At 53.2% G+C, this 16,842-nt stretch overlaps 1 protein-coding gene across 1 annotated transcript; it reads right to left on the bottom strand.

The window, feature by feature from the left end:
• Positions 1–10,191: 10,191 nt before the first annotated feature.
• On the bottom strand, positions 10,192–14,980 carry SOX7 (SRY-box transcription factor 7). The gene is made up of 2 exons (XM_032683423.1): positions 14,717–14,980; positions 10,192–12,437 (listed from the first exon to the last, which is right to left on the bottom strand). The coding sequence occupies exons 1-2, from the start codon at positions 14,940–14,942 to the stop codon at positions 11,539–11,541; spliced, it is 1,125 nt and encodes a 374-aa protein (XP_032539314.1). The 5' UTR covers positions 14,943–14,980; the 3' UTR covers positions 10,192–11,538.
• Positions 14,981–16,842: the final 1,862 nt, after the last annotated feature.

The raw sequence follows: 16,842 nt of genomic DNA, 5'->3' as shown, positions 1-16,842 counted from the left end.
TTCTTTAGAGGGAAGATTTGTTTTCTCTAATTAGGGTTATCTTTGTTTAATTGAGAATAGTAATCTAGCAATCTTAAATATTTTACTTTTAGTCAATAAATATTAAATGTTTATTTGTATTTATGTTAATAAATTTACTTTCATTTACTTACATTAAAAAATATTAAATATTTTACTTTTAGTCAATTAAAGGCATTCACCTGAATATAATTAATGTTGAAGTCGAGGGGGTTTAAATTACAAAATCACAGAATCATTTGGGATGAAAAGGATCTTCAAAGAATCATCCAGTCCAACCACTAAAATTAGTAGGTTTTCAAACTGTTAGAATTTGATGACGATGCTGAAGCTTAACTTGACTAAGAAGCTGTTAACAGAAATGGAAATGAAATAAGTACAAAGTACAGCAAGAAAGAAATACAGAACATGAAAAAAAATCTTGAATCTCTTATTTTCTATGGATATTTTGGGGGAATCTGGGTATTGCTATGAAAAACACTATTTAAAAAACAATCTGTGTTGTCATTTAAATAAGTCAAACAATCTCACTCTTACTGGTCAGCCCTCACTTTTATTTTTCCTTCATTGAATGAAGGGCCATTAAAGAGGAGAGAAAGTTAAAAAGTTGCATAAAATGCCTTTTCTTTTTAAGGGAAACGAAGCTAAACCCAGAGTTCTCTTCGAGTTAATTTTTTTTTTTCCCTTAGAAGGATGTTTTCTGCAAGGAAATCATCAATGGAAAATGTTTGACCAGCTGTACTCTTATCTTTCCATCTGGAAACACAGGCAATACATGGAAATCCCCACCTCACTCGAAGTTTCAAGGGGGTGACTGGTTTTTGTGCTCGTGCTTCTTTCGATATGAGTAAGTGCTTCAGCATTTGCTTTTGTTTGCCATCCATCCACTCCAGTCCAAGGAAAAATACAGGGAAGTTTCACCTTGTGCCATTCCAGGGCACGATCACGGCACAGGGACCTGCGGAGTTGGCGCTGGGTCAGTTTTGTGCAGTGCCCTGAGCAAGGCTTTGGTCTTGGCTCCTTCTGGAGTCTTCAGGGAATTTTAATCTGGAGATTGACTTCGAGCTTGCAGGAAATAACAGAGACGACCTGGATATATCTCAATATGGGCTGGACATGGGTCATTTGCACTGTTGGCTTGGATTTGGCTCGAGTTTGCTGGCGTGAACCCAAATGATCCCCAGCCGTGGGTCAGGAGTCAGCAGAGTCCACAGACCACACTTGGTGGGTTGTTTAGATGCAGCCACCTTGTTCTGGAGAGAGTTTAAGTGGATGGACTTTACCAGACCAAGCCCACAGAGATGGGCACAGGTTCTGGTTCATCTAAGAAGCTGTGTCTGTCCCATCCCTGGAAGTGTCCAAGGCCAGGAAGGATGGGGCTTGGAGCAACCTGGGATAGTGGAAGGTGTCCCTGCCCATGGCAGGGAGTTGGAATTGAATGATCTTTAAGGTCCTTTCCAACCCAAACCATTCTATGATTCTAAGACTTGTCTTTGATATAAAGAGATCTAATTTTGTCTGCCATCCAATCCTATCGAGTTTGGAATTCCTTTGTCCCTCTGTTTTATTTTTTTTTTTGCTAAGCTTTGAATGTGGGAACTGTTCTATCACTGTTTCTCCTGTCTGTGTTCTACAAGGTGTCTGTAGACCAAAATCGTGATGGTCTTCCAGGAGAACAGCAGAGAGAGTTAAGGTTGTTCAGCCTGGAGAAGAGAAGGCTCTGGAGAGTCTTCTTCCAGGAGAACAACACCAGGAGTGGTGGGTGCAGAAAGGCTGTAAAATTTGGCTTTTCTTCCTGCAGTCTGGACTGATTTGCCACCTCTGGTTTTGTTTTGTATTCCAGCCATGAAGTGTTGATAACACTTGAGAAAAAAAAAGAAACCCCAAAAGGACAGACATACACACACACACACACACAGACACACACGTGAAGACCTGCCCCAGCTTGCCTTACAGGTTCTCCGCCCGGGAGCAAATCACTTGGGAAATTTAATTAAACTTTAATGAGGCACTTTGATTGCTGGGCCGTGCGCCGAGTGGAATTAATGTACAGTGAAGGGGCGTCTCGTCATGCTGCTGGCAATGGCTGGCAAGTTCATGTAGAGCAGAGCGTGTCATCCTAAATCACCTTTTGAACTCGGGAAAGCAGCAGGGAAGAACAACCGGGAAGCTCTAATGGGTCATTTAGTACGGCAGGTCCTTTCCGTGCGAATCCCGCATCTCAGAGAAATTCCCTCTGAGTCACTTCTGGGACTTTTCAGGAGGTTGGGGGGTGGATGGCAGGCAGGGGGGTGGTGATGGTGGTTTGGGTTGTGGGTTTCCTTCTCTTTCCCATGAGTAGGCAGGGCTGGAGGGAGCTCTGGCATGGGAGATCCTGGGAGAGCTGGGTGATGAGCAGGGACTTCCATGGATCCCCCATGGGACTATGGTGCAGAGAAAGGTACTCTTTTGTTGCTGGTGGAGATGTGGGTTCTGTTTCAAGTGAAGGGCCTCCAGGCCACCAGGAAAAGGCATTTTGTAATGCAATCCTTGTTTGGAGAGGGACATTCAACCTCAGGAGAATCCCACCTCCTTCTGCCTCAAAGCTGGGCCTCCATCTAGGAAAAGATCTGTCATAGATCCCATACAGGATCTCCAGATGTCCCTTAGAACATTTCTATGAGAAGCTGCTGCACCAGGCCAGGTTTGACTGTCACTCACACTTGGCTTAGGGGATCCCAAAGGAATTAGGACATTGTGCATTCACCCAAGTAGGTCCTTTATGGAAAGGATCCCTTTATTTTTAGGGACATCCCTCTCCAGGCATCCAGGAAGGTGAGTGCCACGCACTGGGAGTGAAGAGAGGACAAACATCAGGAAGGCACTGCCACCCAGATCCTCTGCTTTTTCAGCAGGACATGCAGAGCAAGCAGAAAACGAGGCCCAGAGCTGGGCATGGTGTGGAGAAGGAATTAATCCAGCAATTTCTCATAAATCCAGCAATTTCTCAAAAATCCAGCAATTTCTCATGACCAAGGGGCTGTGCTGGAGGTTCAGCCAGTTAAATGATGCCTCTGCTGTGGTGTTCCAGCTGGGAGTTCTGCTACCCTGGGATCAGAGTGGAGACAGCTGGGCACGCCTGGGAAGCAAATCCCACTTTAAATCACTGATCAGACTTGCCCAGTGCAGTCACTGAAAGGGACCTGGCAGGCCCTGCTAAAATTAAATGTTGAGTGGATGCATCCAAATCTGGCTGTGAGGTGAGAGACCGTGGTCCAAGGGGGAAGGGGGAAAGTTCATCTGTAATCCTGTAATCACACAATCAGTGCCTTCCAAAGCGTTGTCACATCACAGCATCCCCTGTAAACTCCAGCTCTCCTGCACACTCTGGCATCTGGAAGGAGCAGGGAGGTTGCACAAACATGCTCCAGCCTGGCATTTCCTAATCCTGAAGTATTTGACTCTGCAACTGCAACATGTCCTCCATCTCCCTGTGCATGGGGGAAGGGAAGTGGGAATGTCTTCTAAGGTTGTAAAAGCCCAACAGGCAAATCCACGCTCCAGAATTACCCAGAGGCCTTGGTCTGCATTTATATTTATCAAGGAATAGGACGAGGATCAGGGGCACAGACACCTGTGCAATGGCCTTGCAGCTATGTGGTGTGATTGTGGCCCAGGTCGAGTGGCAGGGATGCAACCAATGCCCAGGGTAAGGGGCAAGGTGAGCAAAGGCCAGGGGTCATGTTTGGGTTCTGTCATATCCTCTTTTGGAAGGCTGGGAGGGATTAGTAGGATGGATGGACCACCTGGGCCCAGAGCTAATCTCTTCATTTTTCCTGCATAGAGGCATCCATGAGAGCCATCAGAGCCTCTGGAAGCACCAGACCACCAAGGCATAGTAGGAGGCTGTCATTGCTCCCAGACCAGCACTGAAGAGAATCAGAATCACAAAATCATGGAATCAAGGAATCACAGAATATCCTGAGTTGGAAGGGACCACAAGGATCATCCAGTCCAACTCCTGGCCCTGCACAGGACACCCCAACAATCCCACAATGTCCCTGAGAGCATTGTCCAAACATTCCTTGAGCTCTGGCAGCCTTGGGGCCATGACCACTGCCCTGGGGAGCCTGTTCAGTGCCCCTCCTCCTTCTGGGAGAAGAACCTTTTCCTGATATCCGACCTAAAAGGACACATGGGACACGCATTCTGCTGAGACTTTCACCAGTCAGTGCTGACAGCTGTGGAACAGGAGACCAAGGGATGTATGTGTGCATGCATATATATATATATATATATATATATATATATAACATCACAGAATCACAGAATGGTTTGGGTTGGAAGAGACCATAAAACTCATCTTATTCCAACCCCCTGCCATAAGTAGGGACATCTTCCTCTATCCCAGGTTGCTCCAAGCCCCCTCCAACCTGGCCTTGGACACTTCCAGGGATCCAGGGGCAGCCACAGCTTCTCTGGGTAACCTGTGCCAGGGCCTCAACACCCTCATCACAAAAAGTTTCATCCTGATATCAAGTCTAAATCTACCCTGGTTTAGTTTAAAACCATCACCTTTTTCCTATTGTGACAAGCTCTGCTAAAAAGTTTGAACCCATATTTTACATATATATATATATAAATATATATATATATATACAGACATATATATATACATGTATGTGTCATATCTCCTGTATGTGTGCATATATACTACAGACATCTATCTCTATCTCTATCTATCTATCTATCTATCCGTATATTTTGTATCTCCAGTAAATAAAAGTGTTAGATTTGGGAATACCAACTACTTCAGAGCAGAGTTCATGGTGTTCCTGGGTTTAGAGACAAACTAAACCTCAGGCCCTTTCTACTCTGGGGGCTCAGAGTGGTGACAATCACAACCTTGTGATGCTCAGGACAAGTGTGGCCCTGAGAGGACAAAATCAAACAGCTGGTCCCAGGTCAGGGGTGCTGAGTTTTAAACTAAGGTTTTTGGCATCCTCCCTGAATTTTGGCTGAGGCCCAAAAGGGCAGTGTGGAGACTCTTCACTCGCCAGGGAAGCAGATCCAGCCTTTCCCACTCAAAACTTCATGAAAAAAAAAAACCCACCTGAAAGAAACGTTTTGTTTATCAAAACAAGAAAATAGGGTGGTGGTTGTGGACGAGGATTTTTGGTGCCCCAGCTGGTCAGGGATCAGTGGGACCTGCCATCCCTTGACAGCCGATCCCTGCTCCCTGGGATGCCAGGAGGGAGCAGCGGGATTGTGACTCAGCCCCCACGTGAGCCGGTTTCCTTCCTGCACCGCCAGCCTGGCCTTCTGATGTTTTGTTTGCCACTGAAGCTCTGGGGGCCAAGTGGGAGCTCCTGGAAATCAAAGGGAAAGAACAACATCTTGGGCTTGGCAAGGCGGGTCCCGCCTGGCTGGGGAGGGGGGGTGGCACTTGGGGTGCTGAGGAAAAGGGCTGGGGGAAACTGGCAGGAGGGCACAGGTCAGGCCTCCAGCATGAGCCTTGTTATCCCTAAACTCTCCCTACATTCAGCAGTACTCCTTGGATGTCCTTCAGCTGCTGGTGGAACCCTCATGGGCTCCTCAAGCTCTGAGGAGGAGGAAGGAAAGGGGTTCCCCATCTCTCCTTTCTTCTCTGAGTGTCTTCCAGTCCTCTCTCTGACCCACCGTGTGGGAAATGGGACCCTCAGCAGCTCCTTCTGGATTGAAATGGGAGTGGGAGGCAGCTCAAAGATAAACCTAAATAGCTCTTTAGTTAATCACCCTGGACAGGAGATTCCCAGATTTTCTCTGTTTTCAGACTTCACCCTGTTGATGCCAAAGTCAAACCCCTCAATCAAAAGTTGGTTGATGTTTGGCTCTGATGCCCCTTGGGTTGGCTTGGCCACATCCAGAGCAGGTGGACACATTCAAATCTTCACCTGGAATGTTTTCACTACCCCTGCAGTGGGGTTGGGGCAGGAATTGCTGGCCTGGGCACTGCTGTGCTGGGCACTGGAGAAATTTCAGTGTGGATGGCAGTGCTTGAGGGCTGGGGATCTTCCCTGTCCTGGTTTCTTGAGCAGTCTCAGTTTAGTGCAGGTCTCTCCATGTCCCTTCCAGCATCCAAAGATGACCCCGAACATGCACCAGCCCTCAGACAGCGCAGAGGTTTTGGCTTGAGCCTTGTGGATCATCCCAGAAGGGTGTTAGGAGTGCACAAACTGCATTAGAAAGAGGAGGGTCTGGCCAGCACTGGATTCTACTTATTTATTCCAAAAATATGGAGAAAATCCATTTTATCTCATTCCCTCCAAACCCACTGCACTACCCCCCCCTCCTCCCCAGCCAGCTGGGCACTGCTGGGCTGTTGGACCCAATTCCCCTCCCATCCACCCATTTTCAACATCACTGTTTCCCTGGATAACAGAGATGGGCAGGAGCTCACCCTGGACCTGCAGCTGGTGTGGGTGGTCTTGGCTCCTGCCTTGAAGGGGCTCATCTGAGCGAGCCCTAACTGGGGGCTGGATCTCCTCCAGGTGGGACATGCTGGGTTTGGCCAAGGTGACTCTGCATTGATGCTGAGCCTGACCCCACAGTGTTGATCCTGCACTGCCCAGCCCCAGGCTCTTCTCCCTGTTTCCCCCTGCCTTTTGCCTTGGCTCCCTCCTGCCCCATCCCAGCGGGCAGGGAGAGACCCCAACCTGCCCATATCCCTCCTCCCCCATCACCCACCTCCATCCCCTCGCCTCTTTTTTCCCATTCCCAGCATTTACCCTCCCGCACGTAGCCCTGGGGGAGCCAGAAGACTGTACACAGAGAAGAGAAGTTATTTTTCCTTGACATAAACATCCAAGCCTTTCCTCGGCCCCTTCTCTTGAAACGTGGAGGTAGGACCTGGACTCATAACATCCGGCAGGAGGGGCTGGCCTTATCTGCCAGGAAACACTCAGCTCCGGATACATCCTCCCCTGCTCCCGGCACCCCGAGCAGCTCCCATTGGCAGTGCCGGGCAGGAAACCACTCAGCAGCTTGTCTCATTCCCTCCTCTGGAGAGACGGGAGGGAGGGCCCGGTCCAGCCCTCCCTGCGTGGCTCCCTGCGGGATTTGGAGTTAGGGTGGGATGGGGGAAAAAAAGGGTTGGAGGGGGGAAGGTGTTTACTCGTGAGCAGAGGGGGGTTGATGGGGGCAAAAGGGGTTTTGGAGATTTGCTACTCAGCCAAGTCGCCTCATCCCCCTCTCAGCCTCTGCTTCCCTCCCCTGGTTCCGCATTGAAAAGCAGGGAAAAACATCGTCTTTCAGCTGATTTTGTTGTAGGATTCGTGTCCCTCGCATGGGGTAGGGACCCCTCTGCTAAGGGCAGCACAAGCATTTGGATCTGTTCAAACTCTTGGAAAGAGACAGGTCATGTCCCAACACTGGTCAGAGAAAGATGGAAGGGAAGGAAGTTTTATCTCTCTTTGTTTTACAAACAGGGAAACTGAGGCATGGAGCAGCCACGTGGCTGCTTGTCCTCAGGGTCCACCCCTGCCCAGTGGCCCTGGGACAAGCAGATGGGGCCAGAGAGGACAGAGAGGAGCCACCACCTGCTCAAGGGATGCAAAGGAAATCACCCAGGGCATGACACACACAGCAGAGCTCCAAGCCAGCCCAAATCCCAGCGCTATCCGGGAAGGTGACCTCATCCCTGCTCCTAGTGCCTGGCACCGTGACCTGCACAGCCACAGGGGCCAAGGACTGGCCAGGGCCACCGGACACTGGGGACAGAGGGCTCCCACCCTGGTCACCTCCCGGCAAGGAGACACCCTTGTCCTGGCCCAACCCAACACCCCCAAGCAGGAGCCCAAATGTGGTGTGAGGCCGTTTTATCCCTTCCTGCAGCCCTGATTTGATTTTCCTGCTGTTTTCTAGCCCATCCCAGCCTGGGAAAAGCAGGCCACAAACCACAAGGCTCCTCGGCGTGCATAGAGGCAGCCTTGGGCTCCTGGGTTTGGAACGGGGACGGAGAAGAAACATGCCCAGGACTGATGCAGAATGCGTCCTGCTTGGAGTTGAGACCCCCACAATGTCCATAAACCACCATGACCATCCGTCTTCCGCTCAGATGTCCTCTTTCCAAGAAAAAAGGCTCCTTTTCACCTCTGTCAGCTGCTTATTTTCCAGCTGGTCCCTGCAGCAATGCCCTCCATCCCAAAAAGCTGCTGTGGGGAGTGGGTTGACCTGTAGCATTGCATTTTCCATCCCACTGGAGAAGGGGTGGATGGTTTTACTCCTGAATTCCGTCCCGGTTGTCAGTGTCCTGGAGGTGGGAGCCGGCTGCTCCCGGCGCTGGGCGTGTGCCCGGATCTGGCCTCGGAGCCCTGGCTCCCAGGGAGCCGCACCTTGCCTTGGCTGCGGCTCCCAACGCCCTCGGGGGGCCCCGGCTCCCGGTTGGGGCCTGTAGCTGTTCCTGGCGTGCCGAGAGCACAGGGACATGCTCCCACCTCTCCTCACGTGGCTCCAGGTTGAGCAAGTGGGGACAGGCTCGGCTGGAGGGACTCTCCGTTTATCCCAGGCTCCTCGGGGCTGGGATGCATGGAGAAACTCCTTTTCGTGGGGAAATCAGGCTCTGGGCACTGCTGGGAGCTCTTGGTGGGGGCTTTACCTCTGCCAGCCACGAATGTGGTGAAGGGAAGGAAGGAGAGGGCTCATGGTGTGTTGCAGTTGATCCCATTGTTACTGGGGGAATGGGAATAAAGGGAAGGACAAGTGGGACCAGCCAATGTCCTGGGAGAGGGTCCCACTGGGGGGATGATGCAACAACCTAAATCAAGCTGGTGGCAATGGCCAGAGCTGGTTTTCTTGGGGGGCTGGGATGGCTGAGCCTCCTCCCCCAGGCAGTTTAAAACTCATTACACTGTTCTCAGCTGCCTCTCGAGGCTGGGGCACCTCAGGGATCACAGGTAGAGGTGGAGGAGGGAGATACAGGACTTCTCCAGCCTCTCTCCTGCTCCTGGCATGGTCCCATGTGAGTCAGTGTTGCTGGGCAGAGAGGCCAGACAGACTCATGGTACCTCCCTCCTTCCAGCCCCATCAGGCTGGTTCACAAATCCTCTTGGAAAAGTCATATTTGGGGTGAGCCACTCCAGCCAGGGAGCCACCACAGTGCCTGGGGCCAGCAGGACACCCAAAGGTATCCACTTCATTCCCCCTGAAAGGGAAACCGTGTGGCCAAGGGTGAGTTTGGATGCCTGAGTGATGGATGAAGGAAGAGGCTGCGTGTGATGGGAGAGCTGGATCCAGGGGACACTAGTGGGGGACAAAGGAGCACCATAAGCACAGGACAGGGACATATTGGTGTCTCCCCAAATACACAGACTCCCACCTTCTGAGACCATGGGCTCTCCGGGGCAGAGATAAGTCATTTATGGGAGGCAAACCAGCCCAGGTGGTTGGGTTGGGTTGGGTTGGGTGAGTGAGCTCTGGAGACCCCTTCCAGCCAACACAGAGATGGGCATCACAAAGTGTGCCAGAAAATTTGCTCCTCCAGTTTTTGGGGCCAAGCAGGAGGACACGGCCTGGGAGGACACTGCTTTGGGAGGTGTTTCCCCAGCCTTGGCAGGGAGGTTGGAATAGATGATCTCCAGAGGTCCCTTCCAACCCTAACAATTCTGTGCACATGGTTTCCCCTAGAGGTCTGGCAGGAGTAGGCTGGGATGTTTGTCCATAGACAACAAAACAGATGAAGCTTTTCTCTTTGCTGGCCAGGCCTGAAGGCCATCAGTCAACATCCACCTTGACACAGATCCCCAAATTTGACCCACACATTTTTCAGGCCTCATCGCCTTGATCAGCATCTGCACCAGGGACCCTTTATGTGACCCCTTATGTGACCCCTTACACCGTGGAGCACCTTAAATGGTGCATCAGCACAAACTGTGCAAGACAGACTTAAATGGGAATAAAAGCCACGTTCCAGGCACCAGCACTTGCTCCATAAATTGGCAGTTTTGCTCACCAAGACACCAAAGGCAGAACTGTGCCTTAACTGCACTGTAATATTGACACAGGACCTGGTGTTAAAAGGTCGTATTTGAGACATGGGAAAAGCAGGATCAAGACCACCCCAAAACACACCAAAACACACTCATGAAAAGCGAAGGTAGGAACTCATTGTTCCTCGAGTCATTTTCTTAGAAAGCAATCCACAATTTGTAAAGATAACCACAGATCTTTGTTTTATTTAAAAAAAAAATGGAAGTAGAAAAACTTGGCTGAAAATACCAACAACAACAAAATAATAATAAAAAAATAGCACTCGCATGGGAAATGTTTCTGTTTTGAAAACTTTTGTCAATAGCGACAGCAATTTAAATCATCGAACAATCATCGTATAAAAACATTTATTTAAATTAAATATTTTATGCAAACTCGTATCTACACTCATTCAAAATGCATAGAGCCACACAAAAGAGATGGAATGTATTAGCTTAAAAACTGGTGGAGTTGCGGTTTGGTTTTTTTTAAAAGTATTATTTGCAATTATTATTAATACATTTTGGGGACTGAAACCAGGAAATCATAACCACGCTACTAACTAATCATTACCAAGTGCCATACAGTAAACACTAAGATTAATCATGTCATATAACTGATTTAAAATAAAGCTTCATCTTTATGAAAAGGAAGAGAACTCGAGCAATACAAAAATCCGAGGGGGAGGGAATAATGGAAGGAATAAATCAATGTACAGCTTTATTACAAGCAATAATACGCCGGAGTTAGGACAGGAATTGGGCACTGCAGCTCCAAACGTGGTGGAGCCGGAGCCTTCAAAGGATCTTTGCTAAAAAAAAGTGTCTGCTACATCATCACCTTTTGGCCAAAATGTTCATCCCAGGACCTGTTCCCAGGGGTGGATGCCGGATGGATCCTACCTTTCCAAGCCCTGATCTTACCCTTCTCCAGAATGTGCTGAGCACCCTCAGGGCTGGCTGCCCCCTTCCTGGCTGGTGTCCCATCCCCTCTTGGGTTTCCTGAGGGATGAAGCCCCCAGTCCATGCTCTGGGGGCAGTGGGAAGGGGGGTTTAATCCCCGCTCATGTGGTTGGGCAGGTCAGGGCGGCTGCAGCAATGCCGACACTGGAACCCAGGAACAGCTCACAGACCGTGCGCCCCTTCCCTAAAACCTTCCCTTTTCCTCCCATCTCTGCCTTCTCCCCTTCCAGGAGGATTTCAAACCTGACATTTCTGGGATGCTGCCGCACTCCTGGCTCCAAAACAGAGCTGGGGATGCCTCGAAACGAGAGGCAGCCTTCCTGTGCTCCCATGAGCATCTCTGCTTTGGAAGAGGGACTTGACCAAAGGGCTTTGGAAGTGCCCCCCGGCCCCATTCAGGGGCTTTGCACCGGTGGTGACCCAACAACCAAAATCCTTTACCTACGGCACCAAGGAGCCTCCATGCCCCTGGCGGTTCGGACTCGGTCACCCTGAGGGGTGGTGAGCGACGGCCCTGAGGGACAACGCCCCATAACACTGTGTGGGTCCTTCCAGGTGGCCCCAGCCCGGGCTCTTAGGACACGCTGTAGTTGTTGTAGTAGGTGGCCGTGGCGTCGGCCAGGACGGAGATGAGGCTGTTCTCGGAGGTGTGGGAGCTGCCGGATGCTGGGACTTGCCCGTTGACCAAGACTCCGCCGTGGTGGTCGCCGTGGTGGCCGGGGTTGTTGAGATACTGGTCGAACTCATTGCGGTCCATCTCCCCCAGCAGCTCCGCCTGGCTCAGCTGGTCCAAGGTGTCGAAGCCGTGGTGGTCGGGCGGCGGGGAGAGCTGGCCCAGGTGGGCATGGAGGCTGGGGGCAGGCAGGGAGGGGAAGGCGGGCGTGTAGTAGCTGGGAGGAGGAGGAGGAGGAAGGGTAGGGCAGCTGGAGGCCGGGGAGATCATGCAGGTGGCCGGCTGCGACATGGGGCTGAGCGGGTGGTGGTTGCACGGGAGGGAGTTTCCGTACTCCGGGGAGTAGGCGGCTCCGGCAAGGTGGGAGCGGTGGTGCTCGTCGGGGCAGGGCGAGGAGAAGAAGCTCTGCTCGGGGTCTATGGCATCCAGAGGGGACATCTCCGGGGGGGTGGGCAGCCCATAGGGATAGGTGTCCACACTGGCGCTGCTCCCGCTGCCCGGAGCCTCCCGGTAGCCCCGGACCGCCGGGAGCCCTGGGCGAGGCGGGTACTCACCCGGCCCCTCTTTGTCCCCCCCGGCCCTGCTGCAGGTCCTCTTCTCCGGCACCGTGTTCTGGTCCCGTGCCAGGCTGCCCAGCAAAAACCCCGGGTCCACCCTCTTGCCGATGCGCTTGACCTGCTTCTTCCTCCGGGGCCGGTATTTGTAGTTGGGATAGTCTTGCATGTGCTTCACCCGCAGCCGCTCGGCCTCCTCCACGTAGGGACGCTTCTGAGAGAGGCTCAGCGCCTTCCAGGACTTCCCTGAAATGGAGAACACACTCCCTTAGCACCCAGAGCTGCTCCTCAAAGCTTGCAGGTGCTCAATCCAAGGGCAAGGCGTGGGGTCCCAATATCCGAGCTGGCACACGTGAAGGACACATCCCACAAACCCCACAGGAGGATAGAACAGCAATGGAGAAGGGGGGATTGAAGTCAGTGTAGGTTCTCCAACTCCCTCCATCCCAAGTCCTGAGCCAAGTGTGCTCAGGGTTAGTAAACAGTAAATAGTAAATAAATCCAGGCAGTTAAACTCTCCCAGTTCCATGGCCTATGGAGCAGGGACAGCCAAAGCTACGCCTGGCTGAGTAGGGGGGTCAGGACATGATGTCCTTTAATGTGCCCCAGTCTGTGCCCTGCCAGGACTTGCACCAGGGCTTAAGGAAACCTGGGCACTGTGACACCTGGTCTGAACAACCTGGTCTAGTGGAAGATGTCCTTGCCTGTGGCAGGGGGGTTGGAATGAGCTGATCTTTAAGGTCTCTTCCACCCAAACCATTCCATGACTCTGTGATTCTATGACCTCGCTGCTCCCTCTTTGAGATACACAAAATGTCACCAAGACACAGGAGAGAGAAGCAGCGCCGGGATGGGGTGTTGTATTCCAAGAAGAGTCTGTCCCGGGCTGCTCCTCAGGGTAAGGGGGAGAAATGAGGATACAGATCAAAGCCTTTGATGCCTTCCCATGGCCTGAGACAGCAGAAATTACACTAACAAGCTGAGATGCTGCCTGGCAAAGCAACGAGGAGAAAACCCAAACCACCAAAGAAAACACTACAGAACTGTCCAGGGAAACACAAACTTTGGATAAGAGGTTGGGCAGCAAAAAGTTGTGTTGCAATTCCGGCAGCACTTTCTCAGGCTGTCTAGGCTGGTTATTTTGGTTTGCCCTCTTGGTTTCACATCAAAATTGGGGATTGGGAGAAGGGAAAAATGGAGGATGGGGAGTGGGAAACAAATGTGTGCTCAAAATGGGGTTTGATCCCCCAGTGAAACAGCAGAAATTCAAAATACACACACACACACAGCCCAGCTGTGCAACACTGGGTGGGTGAGTGAGGTGGGGACAAAGTGCGACGGCAGAGACAGGCCAGGAAAATTTGGGGGTCCCTCCTGGCATGGCAAGGCAGCACCTGCAGGGTTTGTACCTGAGGGGTGGCAGGGTGTGCACAGGGGTGTCTGTCCCCTGGGGTGCAGGACGCCATCAGGTTTTACACCCTCCAAGCATCCCAGGGGATATTGTCCCAGGATGCTGGACCCGGGCTGGCTTTGCACCCACAGCAGGGCCAGGTGGGTGCAGGGGTGCCCACCTGCTGTGTGCCAGACCAGGTCCCCATCTGGGCAGGGTTTGGACACCAAGAGATGGCCGATGGAGCACAGGGTTCCCAATCCAGGGTACTGGATCTGAATGGGATTTGCACCCCTGAGAATGAGCAGGTGGGTGCCTGGGTTCCTACCCCAGGGCACTGGACTTGGATGGGATTTGCACCCCAGGGATGGTGGGTGGGTGCCTGTGTGCCCACCCCAAGGTACTGAATCCGGACGGGGCTTTCATTCCAGGGAAGGCTGGGTGGGTGTCCGAGTGTCCACCTGGGATACTGAATCCAGACTGAATCCAGACAGGGTTTTCACTCCGGGGATGGCCGGTGAGTGCCTAAGTGCCCATCCCGGGGCACTGGATCCGGGCGGGATTTGTAGCCTGGGAATGCCCTGGTGGGCGCACGGATGCCCACTGGAAGCTGCTGAATCCAGGCAGGATTTGCACCCCAGGGATCGCCGGTGGGTGCCTGGAGGCACCCCGGGACACTGAGTTTGCACCTGGGTGGGTGCCTGAGTACCCACCCCGGGGTAGTGAATCCGAACGGGATTTGGACTCCATGGGATGCCTGGGAGGGTGCCCACCCCCGGGCACAGGATCCGGGCAGGGTGTGCACCCCATGGAATGCCTGGAAGGGTGCCCACCCCCGGCCACAGGATCCGAGCAGGGTTTGTATCCCATGGGATGACTGGGTGGGTGCTCACCCCGGGGCACTGGATCCGGAAGGGATTTGCACACCCATGGGATGCCTGGGTGGGTGCCCAACCCGGCGCACTGAATCCAAACGGGATTTGCACCCCATGGAATGCCTGGGTGGATGCCCACCCCGGGGCACCGGATCCGGGCAGCGTTTGCCCCCCGGGGGATGCCGGGGTGGGTACCCACCCTCCCACTCCCTCCTCTCCCCCAACCCCCCCAAAAAACCCGCGCAGCCCCCGCCGCTCACCGAGCATCTTGCTGAGCTCCGCGTTGTGCAGGTCGGGGTTCTGCACCGCCAGCCGCTTCCTCTCGTCCTTCGCCCACACCATGAAGGCGTTCATGGGCCGGCGGATGCGGCTCTCGGAGCCCTTCTCTCCCTGCGGGGCCCGGGGGGGCGGCCCCGGGGACAGCCCCTCTCCCGCGTCCCCCTCCAGCCGCTCCGGCCAGGGGTACGTGCTGAGCAGCGCAGCCATGGCCCCCCCCGGGCCCCCCCAGCCCCCGCTGCGCTGCCCTCGGGGTCCCCGCGCAGTCCCAGCCTCCCGCCCGGCCTCTCCCGTATTTATGAGCTCCTTGGAAAAAGCCTCCTCCAATGACACCGAAGGGACTCCGCTGCTCCTCCTTGTTTGCAAACTCCTCAGCCCCGGCCGGGATGGTGCGGGGAGGAAAAACTTCTCCCCACCCCTCCGCCCGGCACCCCCCGGGGGAGGGGAGCACACCCCCAAGACCCCCCCCCTTCTCCTTCCCGTCCCCCCTCCCCCCTTTATTATTGTTATTTTTCCTTATTTTGCCCGATGAAAGGAGTAAGGAGGGAGCTGGAAATGTCCCTGTCGCCCCTGCCCCAACAGCCTCGCTGCCCACAACACCTCAGAGACCCTCAAACTTTAAAGGCTCGAGGGTAACGCAGAGACAGCAGATGAGGGAACTGAAAACTTGGGAATGAAAGGAAAATGGCCCCAAAAGAAGGTTCCCACAGGGGTGAAAAATGTCTCCCCCAGAGCCCTCCCCAGGATTTGGGAGCTGCAGGGTCCCTCTTTGCCTGGGGAAATCCCACAATCCCACAGGCAGGGACCCTTTTCCCCACTCCAGCTTTAACCACCAGTCCAGGCTGTGCTTTGCCACCCCATTAGGATTTCCCCCCAAATTTCCAAGTCTCCTCCTACGGGATGGAAACTGGGATGCAGTGAACCTGCTGGTGGGCGCTCGTTCAGCCTGGCTGGGCTCCTGAGAGAGCTTTTCAGGGGCAAACCAGGCAGGGATGGGGCTGGATTCAGCCCAGAGGGGCTCCAGCATATCCCAGTCAGTCTCACTTGCCCACCCCTGGACACGGGGAGACAAAGGATCTTTTCCTTTCTACTGCATTTTATGGAGTGCTGCCCCATCCTGCAAAGCCGCACCAGCCTGGATGGGATGGAAGCCCCAAAGCCACACAGTGGCATTTCCCACTAACCCCAGTTTGGTGCTCATGAGGGTGGGAAAGTCATCCAAGCAGCTTTCCCCTCACTAGGACAAAGGATCTCCAGGAAGGCGATGGGACCGAAAATCCCCAGCTGGCTGCCCTTTTCCCGGCTCATCCCTGCAAACCTGCCCTGAGGAATATATTTAGTCGCTGGATTCCTTTATGATTCTGACCCCCTGACATGGGCTGCAGGGCTGCAGCGGCTCCACTGTGACTGATGGTGGATTTCCTCTCCCTGCTGCCAGAAAACCAGTGGGACGGGGTGCGGGATGGGAAGGCGTTTCCTCGGGCTGGGTGCCGCTGCCCCATCCAACCCCAAAGAGGGGGGAAAACCCCGACGCTGATCCCAAGCCGAGGTGTTTGTGCAGCTTTCCCACGTGCCTGGGTGTTCCTATTGACTCTTGTGAGATTAGGAGTGATGGAGAGAGCAGAGTGTAAATGTGAGCAGGATCCGCCTGAGCTTCCTGGTCTCTCCCTTCCCTTTGCACAGGAGCGGGATGGCTCCGGTTTCTCATGGATTACAGCGATTTTGGGGTCTGGAGAGCTGGGATCTGCCAACTTCCCTCAAAGCAGAAGCAGCAACTGCCCTTTCCGAGCTTTTCCCTGGGACCCAATCAAAACCCTGCGGAAGCAACAACATTTTCCAGAGGAACTGATTAAATCTATTAAGCTATTTACAAGTGGGCTCCATCAGAGCTGTGTTATCTGGGAATACAACAGGAAGGCAACTTCTCTTAAATCTAAAAGGCGCAGGAGATTTCCTGGTCTCGGGACAGATTTATAAACCCTTTACACACACACACAAGGCCTGCACAGAGCAACTGCCTTTTATCTGGGATCTGGAGCTGGGCACGCTCCTGGGGACAGCTTGTCCTGTCCCAGCAGCTCCAGTTCTCTCCCAAAGTCCCGTCTCACGC

Source organism: Chiroxiphia lanceolata, chromosome 3, assembly GCF_009829145.1.
Source record: "Chiroxiphia lanceolata isolate bChiLan1 chromosome 3, bChiLan1.pri, whole genome shotgun sequence".
NCBI lineage: Eukaryota > Metazoa > Chordata > Aves > Passeriformes > Pipridae > Chiroxiphia > Chiroxiphia lanceolata.
Note: the sequence above shows the minus strand (reverse complement) of the source record. Positions and strands in the feature narration are given on the sequence as shown.

What these genes read in the sequence shown, in the direction of transcription:
- SOX7 (XM_032683423.1), bottom strand. Translation starts at nt 14,942, where the DNA reads ATGGCTGCGCTGCTCAGCACGTACCCCTGGCCGGAGCGGCTGGAGGGG. An exon ending in GGAGCTCAGCAAGATGCTCG is followed by an intron (nt 12,438 to 14,716) that starts GTGAGCGGCGGG and finishes TCTCCATTTCAG; the next exon opens with GGAAGTCCTGGAAGGCGCTG.